Source organism: Halichoeres trimaculatus, unplaced genomic scaffold (genome assembly GCF_033239565.1).
Source record: "Halichoeres trimaculatus isolate MK-OKI-2021-1 unplaced genomic scaffold, fHalTri1.1 fHalTri1_scaffold_9, whole genome shotgun sequence".
Taxonomy (NCBI): domain Eukaryota; kingdom Metazoa; phylum Chordata; class Actinopteri; order Labriformes; family Labridae; genus Halichoeres; species Halichoeres trimaculatus.
The window spans coordinates 25,328,683-25,352,810 of NW_027437188.1; the positions used below are offsets into that span (position 1 = coordinate 25,328,683).

The window sequence follows — 24,128 nt, forward strand, 5'->3', positions numbered from 1 at the left end:
TGTTTTCTAGTTCAAGCGTAAAACAAAAACGACATCAGTGTATCAACTAGAGTTGCAAAATTCTGGGAATTTTCAAAGACAGAAACTTTCCACATGCACTGTACATAATGCCCACAGCACGAGACAATTTAAAGTGCCACCTGAGGACTATATTGAGGACTTTATTGCTAGGCGCCGCCCTGTTGGCTATGGCTGTCTTTTGCAACAGCTCTCTCTTCTTTGTCCGTTTCTTGTAATTTTTTCGTCTCTTTTTCATCATCTTTGTATTTGGAGCGGATCATTACTTTGTATGGCTCATTTTTGGTCATGGACACCAAACTTTTTGTGGCTTTTTTTTACTACTTTTTCTCCTGTGTTTGTCTGGAGATCCTACATGTAACCATGGCTGCATTGTTTACATGTGAACTCAGCCATTAGCAGCCTGTAGCATGTCAATGCTAACTGGTGTAAGGCCTGATGTCTTCCCACAAAGTGAGGAGAAGGAGGTGAGAACGACGTGCTGGTTCTCAGGTGTGAGCTAAGAAGTGACGACATCAACCTGTCCTTCCATCCATTGTTATTGGGAATATAAGATGTATCTCCAATACAATGGACAAGCTAGCTGTGCCAACCCAGCAACAGAGGGAATACCAGAGGGCAGAGTAGCACCATGCTACTCAGAGACACGGCTAACAGAGCTAACACCAGACACCAACGCCACATTGGAAGAGCTTCACCTGCTGTGGGCAGACAGGATGTAGGAGACAGAGATGGAGCATGACTGAAGAAGCCAGTCCTGGACCCTGTGGAGGTGGAGGCTGGCTGAACTGGAGAATGATGGACAAGCTGTCAGCAACCATTTTCTTACGGAGCTTTTTGCATTTTCTATACACTTTCTTACTTTTGTTTTCTTGATTGCTGCTGTGACTTCAATTTTGTTGTACTTGTTACAATGACAATTAAGTTCTACTCTATTCTATTCTATTCTATTCTATTCTATATAAAGTCCAGTAAGTTTTGATGAAACAATTCAGAATACTTCCAAATTTTCAAGCTTAACTTCCCATGGGAAATTTCTGGAAATTTTACACCCCTTTGCAAGCCTAGTACCAACAATGCTGCTCAGTGAGGCTGCAGCTGAGTCACAATCCAAGAGCTGTAGCCTGCCTGCCTTGCCCAGACTGGTCAAGTTGAACTAAATCTACATGCATCACATTGATGTAAATTATCAACAGTTACTGCATGCACAACTGCATCAGTCTTGTTGCCTAGCAATAGGAAAGTAGTTGGCTCACTCCCTGGCATAACTAACACCATGCAACTAATACAAGCGTAACAAACATTTCAAAGATTCTCCAAGTATCAGTGCATTTTTTTTCTAAGTACATACAATAACTCTGATTTGAAACCAAATATTTAGTTTCCACAATTTCATTTGAACCGACACACAAAGCATTATAGGATTTGTTGGGCCATGAAAAATGTTGCTGTTGTGTCCTCTGCACTCCTAGAAAAGTTAACTTCATTTGTTTGCCACATTTGAAGGTTGCGGTCCCTGAAGTGAGACATATCTCACAACAAATGATGGTATTGACAAATTAAAAGTGCCCAACAAAAGCAGCAGCAAGTGAATTGATGACTTTTTGAGTCTGGGTAAAAGTAAAAGGGAGGAACAAAAGCCTCTAGCGAGCATCTTTTAGTTGAAAGAGACTCAGAAGATGTTCACGGCCACTGCTGAAGAGACCTAGAAATTCAAGGAAAAGTTCGTTTTTTAGGTTCTTTTTGAAGATTATATTTTGTATGATTTCAGAAATCTGCTCAGAAAAGTTACTGCACTCATAAATAAGGGTAGTTTTTAAGTTGAATCTTGTGCACTAAGTCTAAAATGAAAAGATCACAGTGCTTCAGTCACCAGCCAAAAACCCAAAAGGAGGCAGCTTGGTGTGAACTCACGACTCACCACGGCAGTCTGCTCATCACCCTCAGCTATCTGGCTATCACTGTACTTGCTGTTTTGTCAGGTATCAATTGAGTCAGCATCTTGGGGTTGTTTTCTGAAGTAGTCATGCAAAGTACTCTTTGTTATAGTTTCTGCGGAGAAAGTTTATAATGCCACTATCCCTTAAAGCATGATGCTCATTATTTTTTTCTGAAAACTAGTGTGTTTAAATTCAGTTTAAATAGTTGATTTAAAATGAGAGGAAGATACTTTGACAAACTAATTTCTGCCCTGTTTCTTCCTAGTGGACACTCAACAAACTGCAGCTTTCAGCACTTTCTCATGTTGCCTCTTATTTTTAGGCCAGAGGTTGCTTGAAATGAATCTTATTTATGACACTGTTTTCTCAAAAAGTGGACGTTGATATCACAATATATGTATGTTTGCAATTTCGTTATTTGAAATTTTGTTGTACTTGTTAAAAAACTGGGCTTTTTATCAGACTGGGTTTGTTTATTCACTGATCATGAGACTTATACAAATCCTGAAAGACATGTTGTTTCCTATTTGCTCTTTATGGGGTCTTCAGAATGAATACCAAAAAAAAAAAAAATTGCCCATTGTTTGTTTTTGTAATTTTTTATAAATGCATCCACAACACAGACAGTTTCTGGAAGCAACTCATGAAAAAAATGTTCATTCATCTAATTATTCAGTAAAAGATTTACAAGTTTTTTTCTCTGTTTATACAAAATGTACAACTTACACCCTCTTAAGCTCACACTTCATGTCTTACCAACAATGAGAAATACTGAATCTTAACAGAATCAAAAAATTCTTCCGAAACTCCAGTCTTAGCGTTAACCTTAACAAGCTAACAAAAGTTTATGATTTATATGGCTGTTACATAAGCTGTACATTCTCAAGACATCTGAAAGTATTGTGCTTTTGTTTATTTGTGTGAGACACTCGTGAAACAGAGGAGCAGTTATTAAAGAAAGTACTGTAAGTCTAGAGCAGTTAATCTTCCAGATTTCATCATCATTTTAAACAGCTTACGTGTCATGCAGCAACAAAAAGCTTAACCATGTAGCAACAGAATAATCAATCCACCGGGATAATCTGTTAGTCTCTCCTCGTTAGGATTTAATGACAGTGTAATCCACCTTTAATCAATCTATCTAAGCCCTTAGTTTGTTCTAAGCCAATTACTAAACACACGCCACATTAATTACCCACTAAAACAGCTGACAGGTCTGTGTCAACATGGCAGCTTTGGCCTTTAATTTGGCATAAATATTTAAACTAGGGAGAGCCAGAAAAAATCTCATCTCATGTCAGGCGTCTAAAGATGGGAAATCTTCCTGGTTCTAGTTTGAAGGACATAATTGTCTTGGGTTAACGGTTATGAATATTCCAAATTATGAACCAGGAGGCTGTTTTCCCTCGGGCCTGATGTGGACATCAGTCAATCTTTTATTAATCAGAATTTTCTCTGACTGGCTCTGTGAGATAAATGGATCAATCAAACAAACCTGTCTCGGAGCGAACTTTATTGAAATGAAGTGGGAGTTTACTTCAACATAACTTCACTCGTCTTTCTCCGATGCACTGACATTTAGACGACGGAGAGTGAGGTCCTTAAAGATGAGGACTCAATCAGCACTTCTAACCTCATTGACATTATTAAAATTCTCATTACACTGGAGTGATATTTTAATTATTATTCATAGTGAAACTCTGTAACACATCTCAAAACTGTTGAAAGTGAGAGGATGGAGGAGAAACTTCATCTAACGGAGGTTTGGAGAGAGCTTAAAGGCTGTGGGTATCTGTCACACAGAGTAACACATGGTTTATACACACAAAACAGGAGACTAAAGTCAAGTGTGGACTACAACCACTCTGAATCCTCCCAAAGGTCTGTTCACCAAATAACCCGACCCTGTTCACTTGGCTGCCTGTTTCAAATGCTTTGCAGAGCTGACGGGCTAATTGAAAGCACTGCATTATTTTTAGACCTCCGTCTGTAAGGCCTGGTTAGATAGTTGCAGAGAGACCTTTGTTACACTGGCATGGTGACTGAAGTGAAAAAGTTATGGGCATAGAGCTTATCCCTGAACCACACACACACACACACACACACACACACACACACACACACACACACACACACACACACACACACACACACACACACACACACACACAGATACATATGTACACAGACTCTAACACACTTGCACGCTCCTGCATTTAAAAACACAAGTTCTCGGGGCACAGGCAGGAAAAGAAAGTGGGACATTTGCGTGTTGAAACACACGCCACAGAGCAGAATATATCCCTGACATTACAGCCCCCAAACACTGCACAGAACAAGCTCCAAATTTCTCTTTGAAGCTGTGTTCAAGTTAATGTGATTCTTCCTTGCTCTGACTTTAAAGCACCGCCACTCCAAACAGAGTTACCCTCTGATGCTCGTAGGCAATGATGACGATCCAACCACAGAATCGGCCAATCTCCTCGAAAACACAGAGACCAAGAACTGTCTCCCGCCCCCTTTCCTGGGGGGCTGCTGTCTCTAACTTAACATCAGATATAATATGACTTTGTCAGCCAAATAATCTCCTAAACTAGGCTTGGCACTCTCGCCTTCATGTGTCCCTGGGTAGAAGGCCTGGTGACCACAAGGCTTGACCCTACTAGTGCAGAGACAAATCCTAATGTCCCCCAAGGCACTTCCTGTAAGCTTAAATAATCGGAAAGCAGTTTCATCAAAATATCTGAGGGCGCCATCGCCACAAACACCCATTCATTTTCATAACTTTAATATTTCAGGGATATATAGATTAGGAGCTTAATCTCCCTCGAGAGTATTCATCACTGGGTTTTTAAGTGACATTTATCTCTACATTACAGTCGAGTGTTGAGCAAAGAGGAGCTCCAGGACTGCAGAAAGGCCATCTGTTAGTGTTGTTGGAAAAATGAGCAGAGGGAGGACGAGGGATTAATCACAAGAAAATTGAAATGTAAAGCATTTCCTCTTTGAGCTGCAAGAGCAGTGTTTGTTGAGTCCTTTTTAGCGTTAATTGATTGTGACTTCATCTAAAATAAAGCAGCCATGAGGCAAATTACTGAACAGTTCACAGACCATTTGCATACCCAGCAGGTTGAAAGAAACATGATGGGTGAGTTTGACAGCCAGGACAGGGGTAAGGGAAAAAAAAGAAAAGCCCTGTATTAAACACGAGGTGACAGTGAGTGTAGGAAGCAGGCAGAGCAGACAGCGTGGGCCGGACAGATGTGTGAATAGCTACTAGACTCCGTGTTTTCACATGCAGGAGGCTGGAAAGAGAGCGAGAGAAGGATAGGGGTTACAGGGCACACTTTGGAGAGCCTGGGACGACCCGCTGCCCCGTGCCTATTGTTCTTTTATTTCAAAGAGCAGTAAACCCGTTAGGGAGGAGGTCTAATCCCATCGCCATGATACTGCCCTGTCACAGCTAATGGAGGCTTTGCCTACAGAGAAGAGAGATTGCTTTAATCCACCCATTGTCTGATTTTGTTGATGGAGGATGAGGAGAGACTCCAGGGCAAATCACCTCCATGAGAGGTCCATGGATGAAAATTCCTGGGCTTTCAAAGAGAAAATGTGTTGATGTTTCAATTACACAGGCAGTGCATACAGACAACACGTTTAGCGGGGGATGTCTGATGGTACTGATGTCAGGCAGAGCAGCAGTTAGGATCAATACAGTTCTTTGAGGAAAGTAAACAGTCACTGAAATTAAAAAATATTTACAGCCTGGTAAACAGTTTTATGTCTCTGATGGCACATACTGAATGTGGGGCGATTTTTTTATAACTTATTATTTTAGAAGATCAAGAGATGATGAGTTACACATCACAGTTACAGCTTAGTTAAAGGGGCTGAGAAAACTATCCAGAAAAGCTCAGATTTTTCTGATATAAAGACTCTGTTTCCCTTGAGCATTTTCACCCACTGTTTTCAGGACATGACTCACCAAGGTATGAGTGCAAATGAACGGAAAGCAGATCTTTTAACACTCCTTTTCTTCGTTCAAAACATTTTTTTACTGGATTCAAAGCAACAATGTCTGCACAACTCTATGTATGTATTTGCAGTTTGTAGCACTATTGTTTGAAATGTGATAACAGACAAACTTTGGAGTATAAATTAGCACCAGGCTATACTTAGTGCAACCCACAGCCCAGTGCTCTGAGACATGTGTGTAACTTGTAACGCTAATAAACCCTGGTTATGTCCTTCCAGTGCTCATCTATCAACTCCAACCTCCCCAAGCAGAGCTAATGTAACCTCACTCTTCATTTTATTGACAGCTTCAAGTTTGAACAGCCCTGTTTAAGCCCCTAGCCTGGGCTCTATCACTCTCCTGTTTAGCTTTCTTCTGCTCTTCTGCCTTTTTTCTCTTTGCCAGTGTCCAATAGTACTACAAAATTAATCCAAGAAACTGTTTTCATTTTAAGTTGTGGATTATGATCAGGCATATCAAGAGAGGTGAGACCGTTTCAAGATCACGTAGAAACTCTTTAGAGGGACTTTGAGTGACAGGAAAACTCACTGTAGCTTTAAGGAAGGAGGCTTAAGGCCTGTCTCAACTCCTCCTCTTTGCTACATTGACTGAAAGTTAGCTTCAGTTCAGCATTTTCAACATGGCACCCAACTACGATATGTGTCAAAATCTGCTTAAGAAACAGATGATTGACATAATGAAGATTACACCCATGTACTATACAGTCTATGGATGGCTGGCACTCAGATTTGAGGATTTTTTTCCATTACTACCACCTATTGTGTCGGAGAGTAGGCTAGAGTCGTATGCTAACGCTAGTATTCAAAGGCCAGCTAATCTTGTAATTTCTGGTGGTAATAGAGGCAATACCATCTCATGGGTAACTCTATTTCCCTGAAATTTTTTAAATTACATGTAAACCACTTCTTAACTTATTTCTAACCACAAGTGGAAGCTACAGAGGTGGTTTTTCTATTAGCATGGCTATTGATTACTTACAATTTCCAAAACCAAGAAAATGGCAAAGTGTAGTAAAAAAAAAGGACAGTCATAGCACAATTATTGATAGTTGTACATACTGCATTTGAAGGTAGTATGTGGCAGGCAGTTTTAAACATAGAAAATTGCCTTTTTCATAATTAGATCTAATAAGATTCTAGTGCTAAACAAATTTCTATTTCATATGCTTTTCTATCTGTGTATAACACCATTTTCTGAGCACTATTTAATCTGAAGCCTTTTCGATAATGCTCAGAAACACTCAAATTTGCAACTGTTATTTTTCTTGAAGTACTGGTACACTCCAGCTATTTCACTTTTTAAGCACCTTCTACAGTGCTGCTTACATTTCCACATTTTATAAAAGCCTCCACATAGTTTATGTTTTTTAGGTCAAAACCATTTGCTGAAAAAGCTTACAAACCCTCGAAGGACTGGATTTAAACTGCACGTATAATCATATTTATTCAGGGTGATTTATATGTATAGAGACACAAGAATGTACAGCAGAGCAAGCCAAGAAACAAGCTGTGACCAGAAGTTTGATTCCTTCATAATCCCTCATCAGGAGTAAGAGGAACATCTGGCTCTAAAGCCTTTTATACAAGTTGTATTTTTTATTTGTCCTACTTTAATCTAATCCTGTCGCACCACGTGACCATCTCCTCAATGAGGCAGGCAGACATCAACATTCATGATTTTGAAAGGGACACCATTACTGTTTCTCTCATCCTTTCTTGCTCTCAAAAGCCATAAAAACACTGTTTGGATTTCAGTCCACACCCACTGTCTCATTATTCTGGGTTTTCACCAGCCAGGCAACCCGGTCAGTCACTGGCAGCTTACAGTAAAGAGGAGAGAAGAAAAAAAACAGACAGAATAATGACTGCTGCTGGCATTTCAAGCAAAGCATGCTCCTCAATATGAGGTGCTCTACAAGGGAGCACCAGTGGCTATTCAGAAAACATCACTTGTGGACCTCAGGGTGCACAAAATGCATTTGAGCATAAAAACATCACCTCCACCGCAACTGAGCGGCTAATAGAGACTGAGTGTTCAGGACAAAGAAAAGACCTTGAAACCCTTTTATGTTCCAACACAAACATCCATGACTCAGAGATAAACTCAACATATGTCTGTGCTGTATTGTCAATTTAATGGACACATAAATCCATTTCTGTGCCTATCTTGAGATGAGAATTTATTCCTTTTAACATGTTTATGTCAGACCTTTAATATGCTACAGGTGTCTTTTTTCTTCACTAGTTGTGTAAGGGTGTTTTTGTAACGTATGTAGAAACTCAATGTTTACAAAAAAGGGTAGAAAATATAATGAAAGGAGCGGAAAGACTTAGCTAGCATGTTAGCTTGACTACAATAGAATCTATAAGACATCAAAAATCATGCCAACCTTATTTTTTATCCTCTAAAAGGTTTGACAAGTTGTTTGTATCCTACATGTACAACTACACAGACCTTTAGCATGGTTATCGCTGAGAGTATAGCTGTAATTGCTAATTCTTCCCCAAACATCGGGCTAAAAATTCATTAAAAAAATACTTGTCTTTCAGGTTTCATTGTCAACCAAACAGAGACAGACCAAAATAACCTACTTATTCATTTTTCACCAATTAAGGTACAGAAAGATGATAAAACTAGAAACTGAACAAAGCTAGAGCTAGAATCAACCTTGGATATAATACTCGAATATGTACATGAATATTGTTCAAATTGTCGCTTGGCTTTTTGTACATGGTTCTTTATTAAACATATCAAATACAGAATCTACACCCATTTGGAAGGAAAGTTACCCTTTCACAGTGAATGAAAATACCCATACTCTATATCCGGTGTTGGGAATGATGCTGTTATTGTTTTGCATTAACAGGTACTTTAACTACTATTCAACCTGGCTCACTCAGCTAGGCACAGGACAGGAGCTGTAAACACAATATGTTGGGTTTGTCCTTCTTTTGTGAGGGGGGAGGGGTGACAGACGTATAAGTATTGATGTGGGAAAAAAAGGTAAAGTACAATTTCATGGTAAGCCAATCAGAGGCAGAGTTCAGGTAGGTGGGTATTGTTGTTGTTGTTCCAAACCTCAAAGCACTGCAAACAGCCACACAAGAAAACTAGACATGCAGTAATAGTGAGTCCAGAGCGGTCAGTCAAATTACAATTGATTTCTGAATGGATGTACAGGCACAACTTCAGCGTCATTGATTTAAAAGGCAAGAACATACATGTGAAATGAACATTATGTCCCTGAGCAAAACCTGCTCCAAAATCCAAGTTCTTATTTACATATCTGATGGTTTTTCAAAAAAGTAACCCATTAATTACAGTCCCTGGTAACTTATCAAATTTATAAAGGAGCACCTCAGTTGCTAATTTAATTACTTTTTTTGAAAAGAAACTAGACACAGACAACACGCTTACTTTTACTAACTACTTTTTTTAAAGTAACTTGCCCAACACTGTCTGCAACACTTCACATGTAGCACTACCTTACTGAATCTAAAATAAACCTGAGGTAAATCAAGCAAAATGATATTTTAAAGATGAAATCACTGCTTCAACCTGCCAACAGGGGCAGTAAAAAACAAAAAGCATAAGTTAAGTTCATAATTCATGCTAAGTGTACAGCAGCTAAAAGATACTTGGTTGTAGATAAGGAAGTGCAAAAAGGCTTTCTTATTCTTCACAATATACTTGTTGTCAATTAATGCCTAACTAATGGTTTAAATTCAGGTTACAGTCACTAATCTTACTCCCCCCTCAGAGCCACACGAACAGTTGAACAGATGCGTCACTATTAATTACGCTTCAGTGGGAGTTTTAAGCTCTTCCTCCTTCCACCTGTTGTCCCTCGGACTCCCGCTCCACACACAGCCGTCGCCAACACCACTGACACATTCACATTTGAGCAAGACCACCAGCTTAAAACTGGCCACTCATTAACACTGAATACTTACCCCCTCACTCCCCTTCCTGCCAAAGCTAATTGGGTCACTACTTACCCCACAGTCAGCACAACCTCACGCAGGGAGGGGGGGCGAGGACCACCACCATGCTGTCTGTCTTAGCATATGCCCTTGCTGGCCGGAGGCAGTAAGATTAGGACGAAAACACACTTATTAATAAAGTTAGTCACCCAGTGCCTGCAGGTGACTCATCCTTGTCCAGTATGGCTGCATTATAATCTACAGCTGCACACAATGCCAAGTACCACTATCAGCTATTAAAAAAGGGCTGCTTGATAGAACACGCTTCATATCTTCTCATATTTGCATTACTTAGCTGCCTATAGTTCCAAGTGTACATTATATCTGACGAGCTGGCCCTATTTTGGGACATGAGCTGGAGATGAGTTCACTCAACCATGAGCTGCACTTACACTGCCAGTAAGGAAGTTTCAATATGGTGGAAGATAGGACTGTACTCATCTTGCTGTTTTTATGCGTTTAAACGAGGACAGTTCAACCTCGCTAATCTGTTATGCTTCTTCCGCTAATCAACCCACAGACTAATCCATTTCCCCACGCCAAACAGAGCTGCAGTTCAGCCCAGGGCCGAGCCATGCTGGCACAATTAGGAAGGAGGGAAGACAATGGCACGTGTCCTGAACCAAGGAGGGGGAAATAATAGACACGGCTCCAACTGGGAGCTTTTTACTTCACTGCACTTTCACAAAGATACAGGAGAAAGCTCACGCTCCCCTGCTGTACTTTTTCAGCTGCCGCAGACAACACAAATGCACAAAGGAGACGCACAGCTACAAGTGCATGGCTTGCTAATGTGATCCTGTTGGTATACACAGAGAGGACATTCAGGTAATGTGATAATAACAGCTCCATAGAGAGAGGCTCCACAGGTCAGAAACAGCTACTGGGTTACTATTTTTATTTTTATTTTTTTCTGTAAGCCTGATCATGCAGAAATGCAAGAAATCCCTTGCTCCACTGTGCTAATCTAAGAATTTGCTGCTTTTGTCTGCTGTATATGACAGTGGAATGAATGTCGGAGTGGGGTATGGAGTAAATAAAAGAGCTGAAGAACCCAAGCAACCTTGAAAACGACAACGTGACAGAAAAAAAAAATGTTCCTCCAGTTTGTTAACCTTCCTACCTTAGTGTACAGACTATGGTGTGGAAGCAAAGGGGAGACTTAGTTGTCTGCTCCAGGGCCAAAGCTAATGCTAACTTTGGGTTAACTACCGTACAGTAAACTAGTTTGCATTGTGCACACAACAGCACACAGGACTCTGGCTTCACACTTGATGAGTTGCTATTTTATAGTATGCGTGTGCCGCTGCATCTCTCCCCCTTCTCAGGTTCTCAAAACATACCCTAACGTACCCCTCCAGCTCTCAGATACTCTACACATTTAAACTTACGCACACAGCTATTCATCAACAGAAATACGCTATTAAACTACACTACAACTGTGTCCTGAGACAGATGCTAACAGCCAGGGAACCCCTACCTGTTTCAGCTTATGCTAAGTTAGCACTGTTATTTACTTGTCTGAGCTAATGCTAAGTTAACAATGTTAGCTTAAATAGTTAGATAGCTTAGTGTTGGCTTAAACTATAAAGTGCATACAATTATGTAGTTAAAATCTAGTATATAAAAAAAGTAAGACATTTTAAAAATTTGCAAAAATTTAAAAATTATTAAGAACAGCAAATGTTTTAAAAATGTAAAATGAAAAAAAAATTGCAAAAACTGTAAAAAAAACAAAAAACAAAAACGTTTTTCCTTCTTTCAAACATTTTAAAAATATAATGCTTTTCAGAAGAAAATAAAAAATTAAAATTTTAAAATCAACAATTTTCCAAAAAAAAAAATGAAATTTCCAAAAATTGCACCACTTTTTTAAATTTAAAACATATGAATTCCAAATTTCTTGAAAGACTACTTGAATTTGAAAACATACTTTATAATATCGCTTAAGTCATCATTTTTTGTTATTGTTAATTTCTTGTCATAGATCAAGCATGTATATTAAGCCAACATGGTGGCAGTTAAATGAATCCATCCACACATAATTAAAATCTGTATTTTCTTTAAGATTTGTTTTTTTGTAGATTTAGTTATCTTGCCAGGGCTGTAAAACTTGAGGTTGGTCACAGGTGCATGGAAAGTTGGTGGGCTGTTGATGTTGTAGGAAGTAAAGTAGAGCAGTGGCAGGCTTTATTGACAGATATTATGCATATTTAGTTTAACAAAATGTTAATGCATCATTTTAACCAATGTCAGTGTCTTTAACAAAAATTGAAAATTCATTATTTTTATTATTTTTTTCAAGCTACAGGGAGCCACTGCAAAGGAGTTAGAAAGCTGCATCAGACTCCAGGTTGCAGATCCTTGAGCTAGAATAACAATCTAACAAAGGTTTCTTAAAAATAAAAGAGCAGCCTTAGTTTTTAACCTGGTCAAAAACAAATACATGAAAATCCATTGGGTTTGGTCAAAATAAGACCTCTCAAGGGCTTTAGACTCCTGAGATTTTGAAAGCTTGGGACTTTTTTCATGACTTATTGTAAAGAGTTGCAATAAATGAAAACAATAATATGCTGAATATTCAATGTCAGTTGTGGCATTCAGCAATAACGTATATGTTCATGAATGATTTCAATGTGTGAAAGATAAATACAATGTTTACATGAGAATAAGAAAAGCAGAAGTCATTAAACAGAAAATTCAGGGCAGTAACAACCTGGTTGTTTTTCTCTCTTTTTTGTTTTTTTTGTCCATTTATCGTGACAGTGTTTGTGTGCCAAACTCATCAATAGATTCAGCAAACTCAAATCAGTCCAAGGAGAAGAAGCGTCCAAAAGCTTTTCAGAACACTTCAGTGTAACAGACATCATCTGGAACACTTGTCATTGAGATGGACCGAAAGTAAACACAGAACATAGTCCCCTTGAAATCCCCTGGGGCTGCTGTAATGAGCCGCATAGCAATACTGATCATCTTTGACACAAAGACAAGCGTATCAGGGAATGTTTTCCCTGTTAAACTGAAGTGTTGTGAAAGCTGTAGGAGGCATGCTAGCATTTACTTTTTGACCGTGATCCTGCCAAAATCCATGATTTCCATATTCAACCTTTTCTTTCCTGATATTACAACTATAGCTCAATTTACAGTGTATGCCAAAATAATGAGCAGATAAATTACTGCTTATTTCCCTCATGCCCAACTGTATTAAAACTGGATATCCAATTTGCTGACTTGTGAAGATGTACACACCATCAGGCCAAGCTGAACAATTTCTGAAGTAAAATGTAAAGGCTAACGAAGACGATAGACACAGAAGGAAACAATTAGTTTCACCTTGAACACCCCTGCTTCAGTTTTGAATCCATTGCCGTGTCCAAAACCACAAACTCAATACCAACTCCTAACATAGACTCCTGGACTGTACAAAGAGCTCAGCGGTGAGGATAATTAAAAACATCTCAGACAGTACTTGCTTCTTACCAGACGTTGAGTAATGATGCCGATCCTGGTGCTTATTTACAATAAGGATCTTAAACCCATTTGGAAATCAAAAATAGATAATGGTTTGCATTTCAGTAACAACAGGTATTTTACTGTGAGGATTTTCAAAAGTAAAGATAACAATAAATGCATTTTTAATACATCCCTAAAACCATTAGTTTCACCAACTCATAAGTCTCTGGTCTCCTGCCTGATTTACCATGAAGAAAAACTTACCTTACACCACTGAAAATTCAGAACTCCATAAAAAAGGCCCCCAAAACTCTTGTGTTTCAATTAAATGGTGAATAATATATATAATATTTTAGATTATAATTAACACCAGCCACAACCCCCAGTCTCAAAACATAAAGCTTGTGCAGAAGTGCTAAAAACTGCAGTTCACCGAGTGTCCACTTGAGGCTGGCTGAAGAGGCACCAGAAATTCATAGACATCCATCCATAAAAGCTGATCTTCACAGCAAAAATGTACATATTACAGCCTTGTTAGAAAAAAACGCTTTCTTATTCTTCATTGACACGCTATTAAAAAAAAAAAAAAAAAAAACTCATTATGAAGGAGTTTTGCCCATATAAGAGCATAGAGGATTTGACTGACAGAGAGGCCCCCTGTAGCTATCTTTGATGAGGTTAAAGGTCCGTCTCTTTCCCTCGTCTGAACTTCAATGTTTTTTGTTTTTTTTTGTTTGGCACCTGCTGCTTAAGGATTACAAAACTTTATACCTGTATTTTATAGGTAACATCACGCAGGCTACATCCAAGTATTACACTGTGTGGTTGGTGACCATGGGTTGTACTTTTCCCAATGCATTGTAGGAAACAGGAGTCAACTTTGTAACATATTAAAAAAAGTCAACTACAATTCAAACAGCAGAAAGATGACATACTTACTATATTTTGCATTAAATATGATTCTGACAACCCATGATTTTAAGTTTATTGCCGTAACCTTATCACCTTAGTTTTAAAGAACCAGCTGACCTAAATTTGGACAGTTGGTGGAATTTGAAAAGAGCATCATGCTGTGCTGAATAACTTGGCAAAAGCATTAAACATAAAGTTTCTGGTAAAATCTTACCTGAAGATAAAAACCAGGCAGTATTCAGGTCAATTCCTCATAGACTTCCAAACAATCTGCCTACCCTTTCTAACCAAAAGGGTGGCCCCCTGCTGGGCTTTAGACACACTTCAGAATTAAAGCACTTCCACGCTGGCTTCACGTTCAGACCCACAGGAAAGGTCTACTGCTTTTAATCTTGAATTTAATTCCCAAAATAAATAAACAAGCAGCTAAATACAAAGTACATTATTGTCACAGAAGCCTGAATAAGAAACAAGTCCACAGGCTTTTACTTATCTCTCTCCACACCGCCCTGTTCTTTAGATGCGGCCTCTTACAATCTGGTTGTTTCATGGCGTCATTTTCAAGCTCAGCCAAACCTCCGGTGGAGCTCCATGAAACAGCCAGACGGCTCAAAAGAGATCTGGGACAGCATTGTGGAGCTTTTGCATGCCGTGCACGCACACACTGAACACACGTATGGTGCAGAACTGTTGCAGGGACACACACTTTTTAAGAGCAATTATGACTGAAAAAAAAGTCTTACTGGCAACGTCGAGTGAGGCATTTCGACTGATGGCCTCTCCAAGGTAGTTGCGTGCCACACAGGTGTAGACGCCTTCATCTGGTTTGCTGCGTCGTCCGTGTACGATGCGAAGGAAGAAGAGGGAGCCGCTGGGCAGGAGCATGCGATGGGAACGAGGGTCATCTTTGTCCGTCTCCACCCGCTCACCGTCCTTGTACCACTCTATACTGGGAGGAGGTCGGCCCTCTGCCTTGCAGTTGAGGGTGGCAGGCTCCCCCTTGGAGACGATCAAATCCGAGGGGTCTTCCACGATCCGAGGTGCGCTGTCTTCAAACCGAGCCCGGGACCCTGTGGAGCAGAGATGAGGACAGATGTTACCCTTTTCATGTGACCCCCTGCCATTCATGAAAACATATAATCTCTTTGTAACAGGACAGACCGCAGCATAGGCAAGAATATCTTCACATAGAGATGCAGCTTGTGCGTTAGATAGATGTGTGTGAAGCCAAGCAGCAAATCGTCCCTCTTTGAAGGTTGGCTCTGAATTCAGGGTAAGACATTTTCTTGTAACAACCTGTGTCTTTTAGATCACTAAATTTGATACCCATTTGTTGAGCTGTACGGTGTCTTTTCACAGAGAGAACCACCTGTACAGAGCATGCAATCACCCATGTGATATGGTAATGGCCAATCTCTGTGTCAATCAGGATTGTTGCAAAGGTAAAGATGATAGTTGGTGGAAAGCGGAGAATAAGACAGACAGAGCTACACTACACATTTGAGGGGAGAAAGACTTGGGTGGAGAGAATGAGTGAGGATATAGATAACGCCCACATTTTTCTCTCTGGGGATCCATTACTATCTCTTCTTGGCTGTGAGGGAAGGCACACTGCTTCACATCCTAAGGTAAGCTTTTAGAGCAGGACCAAATGTCTCTAACAGTGTGTTACAGTTGGAAAAAATGAATAATTCAAAATGCCACTGCTTTTAGTTTGGTTCTTAGGAAACAGATGGTCTCCCCTCACTCTCAAATAAAAAGGAAAATGAAATGGTCAGTGTACCACTGATTATTGTTTTGCTCTGTCTGAGGCCTTATTTTCTGCACATAATCTACGCTGCATGAAAATCCTCCATTATCACTGGGGACGAGCAGTTAGAGGAGGCCCAGTGACACACATGTTGTTTTTGTTACATTACTCTTAAATCCACAGGCTCGGAGATAAACCCTCACGTTTCAGCTGTAAGCAGATTTATCTCTCTCCTGAACTGATTTCACCGTAGGAGCCAGGAGTTGCCATCATGGCATAAACCTGAAGCAAACATCATAAGAGCGATCTGAGCGCTCTCAGCTAACACCCTGGGGTCACCAACCAGGACAGCTCGACACACTAATGCAGGATGAGGATGAATACTGATCGAGGCCATTAAAATGTGGCATCGCACCTCCAGCAGTCAGGCCTAGTGAAAACATGCACTTTGTTTACAACAGGAGAGCAAGTGTGAACCATTTCCTGCTGGTCCTTAAAGCTAATCCTGTGAGTTATTACAATGTACTTTACTTCAGATTATTTTCTCTATATCTGTGAAGAATGCATGGAAGCACTGAGAGATGGAGAGCTGTTTAACTGAATATCAGCACAGCCATGATAGAAGTGGGGTGGTGCTTTTATCCAACAGCTTCAGACGTTGTATATGTACATATATATGGAACGCAAGTCTCATATGTTGGGAAGCCTGTTAATGTGTCCTTTAAATGGTGCCACATTTGTTATGAACATGCATTTGTGAGGTAAGCAGCAAAGTCAACCGTGTGGGTTACATCCATGAAAAATTTGCCAAATCTTCTCTGCCAATGCCAAACTAAGTTAAGAAGGTAACAGGAATAAGCGACAGCATCATAAATAATAAAATCTGGAGAATTATTATTTTTTCTATCGAACAAAAAGATCATTTTCTGTAACACTTAATACATAGAACAATTGAAATACTTGATATCACACTTGATCTCCTCACATTATTTGGTTCAAACAAACTGTTAAATTCACAGCACTGTGGCTCAGTGGTGTCCTGCGTGTGAACTGTTCTTTTTAAAGCACGCTCTTCCAGTTTAAAACCCAAACTCCAGTAATACAGTTACATCACTCTGAACCCTGAACTCTTACATCAACATCACAACAGGATTTCACCACAAAAACAAAATACTGGGACAGGGTTGAGCTCTTCCAGATTTACTGTGGCAAATGAATACTGCATTTCAGTTCGGTTAGTGGTCTTTGAATAAAATTCAAAGTATTAAAATAAAAGTGACAGTGTTGGACATCCTGTTCTTGGGGCAAGAGCCAAAGAGAAGGGGATAGTTTACAAACTGCTGTAACCACTATTCACAGCCCTAGTTTAAACAGGGAGTTGCTATATGGGGATTTAAAGAGCTGCTTTTTCATAGTTCTGTTGTGGTACCAATGGGAGGACACCAGGCAAAGGTCATCTATAATTTGACCGATTTCTACCCCTCTCTACAGTCTAGGTGAACTGCATGTCCTTTCACCTCTTAGTCATTGTTGTTTTGGTGTTTTGCAGCTTCCCATTCTTTGCTGACAAGATCGCATCAACTGGCTGTTGATGATGTTGGTGTCACTTTACGAACATGACTTACATAAAAAAAACTAAGGACTTGAACGAACATTAGGCAGGTTTGATTTTACCATAATTCAAAGACCGTAAGATGAGACAACAGCCGAGTTTTATTTTCCTATAGATACAAGATCACGGGAGTGCATCTTAACTGAGGAAGATCTCTGACTTTATTCTGATTTGAGACATTAGTGTGCCACTTTGTTCTATGAACGGTATTGCTTGACTTTGAACATAAAGATATCTAATAAAATTAATGTAAACAAGTCTTGTGCAATCATATCTGGTGATAAATTCACTTAAAAAGTTTCAGGGAAACAATGACTGCATGTAAATCCACTGTTTGTTTATGTTTACACTCTGTTTTGGTCTCCACCACCTTCATTTCATAAAACTTATGCTTTAGTTTTAAACACAGACTTCAAGTAAGAGAGTTCAGTGGGTTTAAGAGCTTTTTACTTGAAAAGTGGCGGCAACTTCAAACTTCCACCAAATCTGTGTCCAGTCCGTCTCCACTATGTTACAGTTTCTCTGTGCTGCCTCGACCTTCAACACTTATCAGCTGCCTCTTCAGAAGACACAACAGCTAGAGTCACGTGACTGGGGACATGTTTCACCAATTTTGGAATCAATATTTTTTCACACTATAATGATGAGCTTGTCATTGCTCATGTTGTCTTTACTGGTGATGACTCCAGGCCCATCTCTACTCACTATCATAGTTTGTTGTAATAAAAATAAATCCAACGTCAAAGTCGGAGACCAGAGTCTTTTGTTGTGAAATAATCTAGTGTTTTTCTGTTGCTTCCTTGTCTGACTTCCTGTCCTGTTTGATCTGTTCAATGCTGGTTGAATAGCCATACCGCGACAAAAAAAAATATAAAAAAATCCAGAAATTTTCCATGTTAGAATTTGCTCAAAGTCTTCACTAACACAGAAGTCTTGGGTGTGTACTGTAGTGGGCTCCTACTTGCTGGATCTGAATCAGAGCAGAGACAGTAGAAGTCAATACGTTGCTTAGAAATAAAAACTATCAGCTCCAGTGCTGTGACCGAGCAGAGATGGACCTGACACAGACCTGAAGGAAGTTAGAAAGCCCCCTCTCTTATGTGCTGTTACCATGTTTGATTAGTTGAATTTCATTAGCTCATAGTCAGTCTGTGAGTTTTTTGTGTCCCATGTTATTGAACACACCGTAGCTGTTCTGAGGGTATTGGAATGCACCACTCCGTGTGTGGCATGGTGCAGTAAAAGTTAGTTTTCTGGATACAGAGACAGATCGATTGTATTTTAACTTTGCCTATTCCAAAGATCACCAAAACCCTACTGGTTGATTGCTGAGTTTAAATGTCAGAAGGTGAGTCTAGTGATAGTATACTGTTGAAATTGGATGCTAATGTTGTTTAATTCATATAGGTTTATCTGTGAGTATAAGCTAATGTTATCTTATGTTGGTGTGTCACGAAAGCTAATACGCTGATTCATGCTGATTGTGAGCCTCATGTGAAGTGACTTGTTGAAGTTATATGGTATACTTGAGTACTAAATACAGTACTTTGTAACTTAAGTTATTCCATTACATTTGTGTAACCTGTATGGTGTTCACTTTACTGATTGTCACACTGTATTGCTATAACAGACCACAGCTAAATAAATCAACCTCAAACAGGACATCTGTCAGGAACACCAGTCTCCCACACCCTGCCACTCTAAACCTGTTAATTTAATGGAGACAACACTTTCTCTCCTCTTCAGTCTATAAAGCGTTATATGCTAAGGAGGCGGTCATGCTGGCAAACCATACCATGCTCAAGCATGTTTCAACCCTTAAGCCCTGTTCGTTTGGCCAGTATGACCGCAAGTGTGCTGTGCTTCAGCACGATTCACTTCTCTGCTTTGGCACGCTTTGGAGTGGTGGGTTTGTGGACCATGATCCATGACGTATGTTCGTTGCAACCGCTCCTCTCGACAATCATTTTAAACAATGCTGGGGTGTTATAGGGTCTTGTGGGACCATAACAACTTAACATACACCAAAAGTCTGTAGAGTTGTAGCAGTGCTCTCTGTGTTTCATTTTGCTGACATTGATGTGGTTGCGCTTCGTGTAAACACACGCTTCACAATGATACCAGCTGTTGGGGGCAATCATGCTTGAGTACGCCATGGTTTGGATGGCCAGTGTGACCATGCCCCAAAAGTGATACTAAGAGAGCCCTGGTGGACAATTTCCGAGGCAAAACAAAATCTAAAGACCAGCGACCACATGATATTGCTTTCCCTTTATACGTCTGATGACAAAATAAGAATGATCAGCGTCAGTGTTTCTTTAATTCCACAGAGGAGCTTTTTTAGGAATTCACTCAAAGATGTGATTTTTTGGATGGATGCGGCTGTTTGTGTTTGATTTTCAAGCGCTTACCTGACTAAATAATGTGTAACTAACTAAATTAAGTTTGATGTCTTCTAATTGAGGATGTTTCATGCTTTTTACTTACTAACAGCTCTCCTGAGAGATCTGATTTGGTTTCAACATGAAATTAATGCTATAATCTAACAGTGTGGTGTAAAACTGTTCTGCAGCTTTTACGGTAAAGAAAGTCAGGACTATTCGAAGGACTGTGACAGTGACACATTCACTCACGTGTATACATGTTAAGATCTGAAACGCCACAATTCAACAAACCCACCAAGACTGTGTTGCAGCAAACACACCATTTATCAATAACAATCAGTTATTCTCATCCATCCTTTGTACACATGTACGACAGCTGCAGTGGAGCCTTTGTGTTGTGTGATGTGACCTTTCCAGTGTTTCCAAGAGGCAGCTGTCCTTGTACTTGGAGAATCAGCACATATTGTGCATTCCTGGTCGCTTTCCGTTGGTTTGTCACTCTGACTAAGTCTTGTGTTCTTTTCATTTTCTTCGCCGTGTGCATTATTTAAATCAGACGAGAGATGCCTTTCTGGAAATATCAAAAAGAAGTTTAACACCCTGTCTTTGCGGGGATTGTCAAACTGAGAGAAGAATTTGATTAGAAACGATTTCTTTTCACAGATACAACAAATGATTGATTGTTAGTGGGGCTTAATTGCTGCTTATTACAAAAGAATAATGCAGCTTCATCTTGATGTATTACTGAGAAAATCCTCTGAGAAAAAAAACTGAATCATCTTCGAGAGGAGAAAGTGATAGAAACAACCTGCTCCTCTGCAATCACTGAGAAGTCTTCACCACCTTGAGCACAGCAGCAAAACATTTTCTTTTGGAGGAAAGATATTTTCATAGTAATGTTACCTTCATGACAGGAAGATTGTTGTGCAGTGGTTGAAAGCTTTCACAAAGTAGAAAGTCTGTCAGCCACACCTGTGACACGGAAAAATAAACGTCACGTCTGATAATGGGGATCGGATCATAAACACGGCCCATTAGAGCCGGCAGTGGGTGCTCAGAGATACCCGAGTGCATGCTGGAATTTAGGGTGTGACGTGATGTGCGTGAAAAAACACTAATCTGGGGCATTCTGGTGTGAAATCACTTTTAAATTTACAAGGGATAAACAAGAAGAGGAGGACATGGCTTTCTCCTGCAGCAGTTTGAGAACAAATTACAAAAACATAAAGAAGGGTGTTTCGAAAACTGTTGCTCCACTTTGTTCAAGCTTCTTTTAAGATGCACAGCTTTTGGTATTCATGTTGCTGTATTTTCACCAAGCTTTGTAACACATTCAACATATTGTTTGGGTAGTGTTGGAATGACAGAGCAAAGCTATGTTTCACAGCATTAAGTAGTTTCTCTGCAGCAAATAAAACGTGAAAGCCTTCTTTACGAGGAACAAATAAAGCCAAACAGCTTCACAGCAGGGGATCAGAGTGCTTCAAATGAAAATACAAGAAATTCTACTGTGTTATTGATCCCAGAGGCCCCCACTGAACATCATAATAGATTGTTGAACCCACAACAGGTAAAGAAGCATGTCATCTTTGTGCCAACGCCACATCAGAGCCAACAGATCAATAAAACACTTTTGAACACATTTGAACTCCCCAGAACCTTGCAGACCTTCGACACAGGAGCCAAAAGAAAGCCAAGATAATCCATAAGAGTGAATGGCAGTCAACCTTGAGCTGTCGGCCCATACAGAAGTGGGGGGGGGCTTTGTGAATGAGAGCGTGCCAGCCTCATGCAAGGTTATCGCTCTGTAGTGCACTCTCAAGGCTCCACTCTGTGCCAATGAATGTGTCAGGGCAAGAGGCAGCAGTGCTTTTCACTCAGAAACTGAAATTTATTCAGCAGCTCTTTTTATTAAACATTCTGAAACTGAAGACAATGCTTTCTCTTTTCACCAGCCTAATGAAACACTTCAGTCTGTTTGTCGATCTTATTGATTTCATCTGTTCGAACGCTGAATTCAGAGATGCCTCTTAACCGGCACTAAACTGTTTGACATTCAAATGGAATCAGAGGACATTCTCTTGTTGAAGTAAAGATTTCTCAGCTCTTCTTTACTTTCTACTTCTTCATATGATTGAAGTGGGGATAATGTTTTTAGACTTTAAGCTACACAGAATAATTTCTAAGCACATCTTTCCCCTGAAACCATCCCATAATGTGATGTAAACCTATTTTTACCAACACTAAGTGTGTTACACCTGTTTACAAAGTGAGTTAATTAATCACTTTTTTTTTTATAACTAAGGAGGTCACTGACTGCAACAGGCTTATTTTATGTATATATATTCTTCAAGCTGCTATTTGCACATTTCTTACTTTCAGTTGACATGTCTGAGTTTATGTTGTATATAATTTTTCATTTTAAAACTAGTAGAGATGTTAATTTAAACCTGGTTGTATATCTCACACAATCTTTCTTGTTATATTTAGGGGCCCTTTACTCTACAACAGTTTTAGGGTGAAACGCAAAAGTTTTGTTGCGTTTCAGCCTCACGTTTACACGGAAACAACATTTCAGCCAACCTAAAACGCAAACTTTTGAAAACGGCCTCCAGAGTGGGATTTTTCTGAAACGCTGCTGTCACCGTTGCCGTGTAAACGAAAAGCCGGCGTTTTCAGTGGAAACGCTGACGTCACACTCCGCCTTGCGCAAGAGCATACAAGAGGACAATAGTACCATTGTTACGATCATCACGAACTACCGTGTTGTGCTTGTACTGCTCAATCTGCTGTATCTACTGACTGTCTTCATACAAAATGTGCATCTGTTGCTCCACTTTTGCACTTAGTATTCCCCAATACACCAGATCATCGGCTCAACTCTACTTTGGTGGAATTCTCCCCGAAGCTGCTCCTGGACAAGACAGTTATAGCACCACCTGCAGGTCTGGCATGCTTACTACAGCGTTTGCAGTCCATCAGCGTTTCCGTGTAAATGCAGATTTTTTCACTGCGTTCTTGCTGCGTTTTAGAATAGAATAGAATAGAATAGAATAGAATAGAATAGAATAGAAAATACTTTATTTATCCCCGAGGGGAAATTCAGGAGTCACTGCAGCATTTAAGAAAACAAAAGTAAGAAAGGGTACAGAAAGTGCGAAAAGGTCCATAAGAAATTAGATGACGACATCCCGTCCACCACTCGTCCACTACTCTCCAGCCCAGCCAGTCTCCACCTCCACAGGGTCCAGGACTGAGCCTCCCCAGAAGTCTGTTCAGTCTCTTTCTCCTGGATCTTGTCTGAAAGCATTGGAGGAGCTTTCAGATGAAGCTCCTCCAATGTGGCGCTGGCGTCTGATGTCAGCTCCGTCAGCCACGTCCGTGAACAGCACGATGCCGCTGGGTTAGCACGGCTAGCTCGTCCATCTCCCGGGGCTAGATCCCACGTTCCCAACAACGATGGATGGAAGGACAGGTCCACATCGTCACCTCCCAGCTCACATCCGAGAGTCAGCACGTCTTCCTCACCTCCTCCTCCTCAGCTCGAGGGAAATCATCAAGCCCTACACTAGTTAGCATTGACATGCTACAGGCTGCTAACAGCTAATTTCGCATGTAAACAATGCAGCCATGGTTACATGTAGGATCTCCAGAAAAACACAGGAGAAAAGTAGTAAAAAATGTTGCCGAAGCCACAAAAAGTTTGGTGTCCATGACCGACAATGAACCATACAAAGTGATGATCCACTCCAAATAGAAAGATGACAAAAAAGAGACGAAAAAATTACAAGAAACAGACAAAGACGAGAGAGCTGCTGCAACAGGCAGCTACTTGGGCAGCGCCTAGCAGATTTTAGCATTTTCAGATGAAATGTTGTCATGTAAACGGGGTCTTAGAGTGCTTATGTATATATTTTATTTTCCTACTGGCTCTGACAATTGCTGCTGTAACACAACAATTTCCCGGTTGTGCATACAACAGAAAACGTTTCCAAAAAAACATTGATTAAGAAGCACCTCCAGCTCGCCTCTGCACCTGA

At 40.1% G+C, this 24,128-nt stretch overlaps 1 protein-coding gene across 2 annotated transcripts in view; it reads right to left on the reverse strand.

Annotated features, from left to right (window-relative positions):
- Positions 1 to 24,128, reverse strand: part of LOC141797571 (roundabout homolog 2) — a 71,564-nt gene that overhangs the window by 42,580 nt on the left and 4,856 nt on the right. For both annotated transcript variants that reach the window (XM_074679064.1, XM_074679063.1), the window contains exon 2: positions 15,086 to 15,412. In XM_074679064.1, coding sequence (XP_074535165.1) covers positions 15,086 to 15,412 — 327 coding nt within the window. The remainder of the gene's footprint in view (positions 1 to 15,085; positions 15,413 to 24,128) is intronic.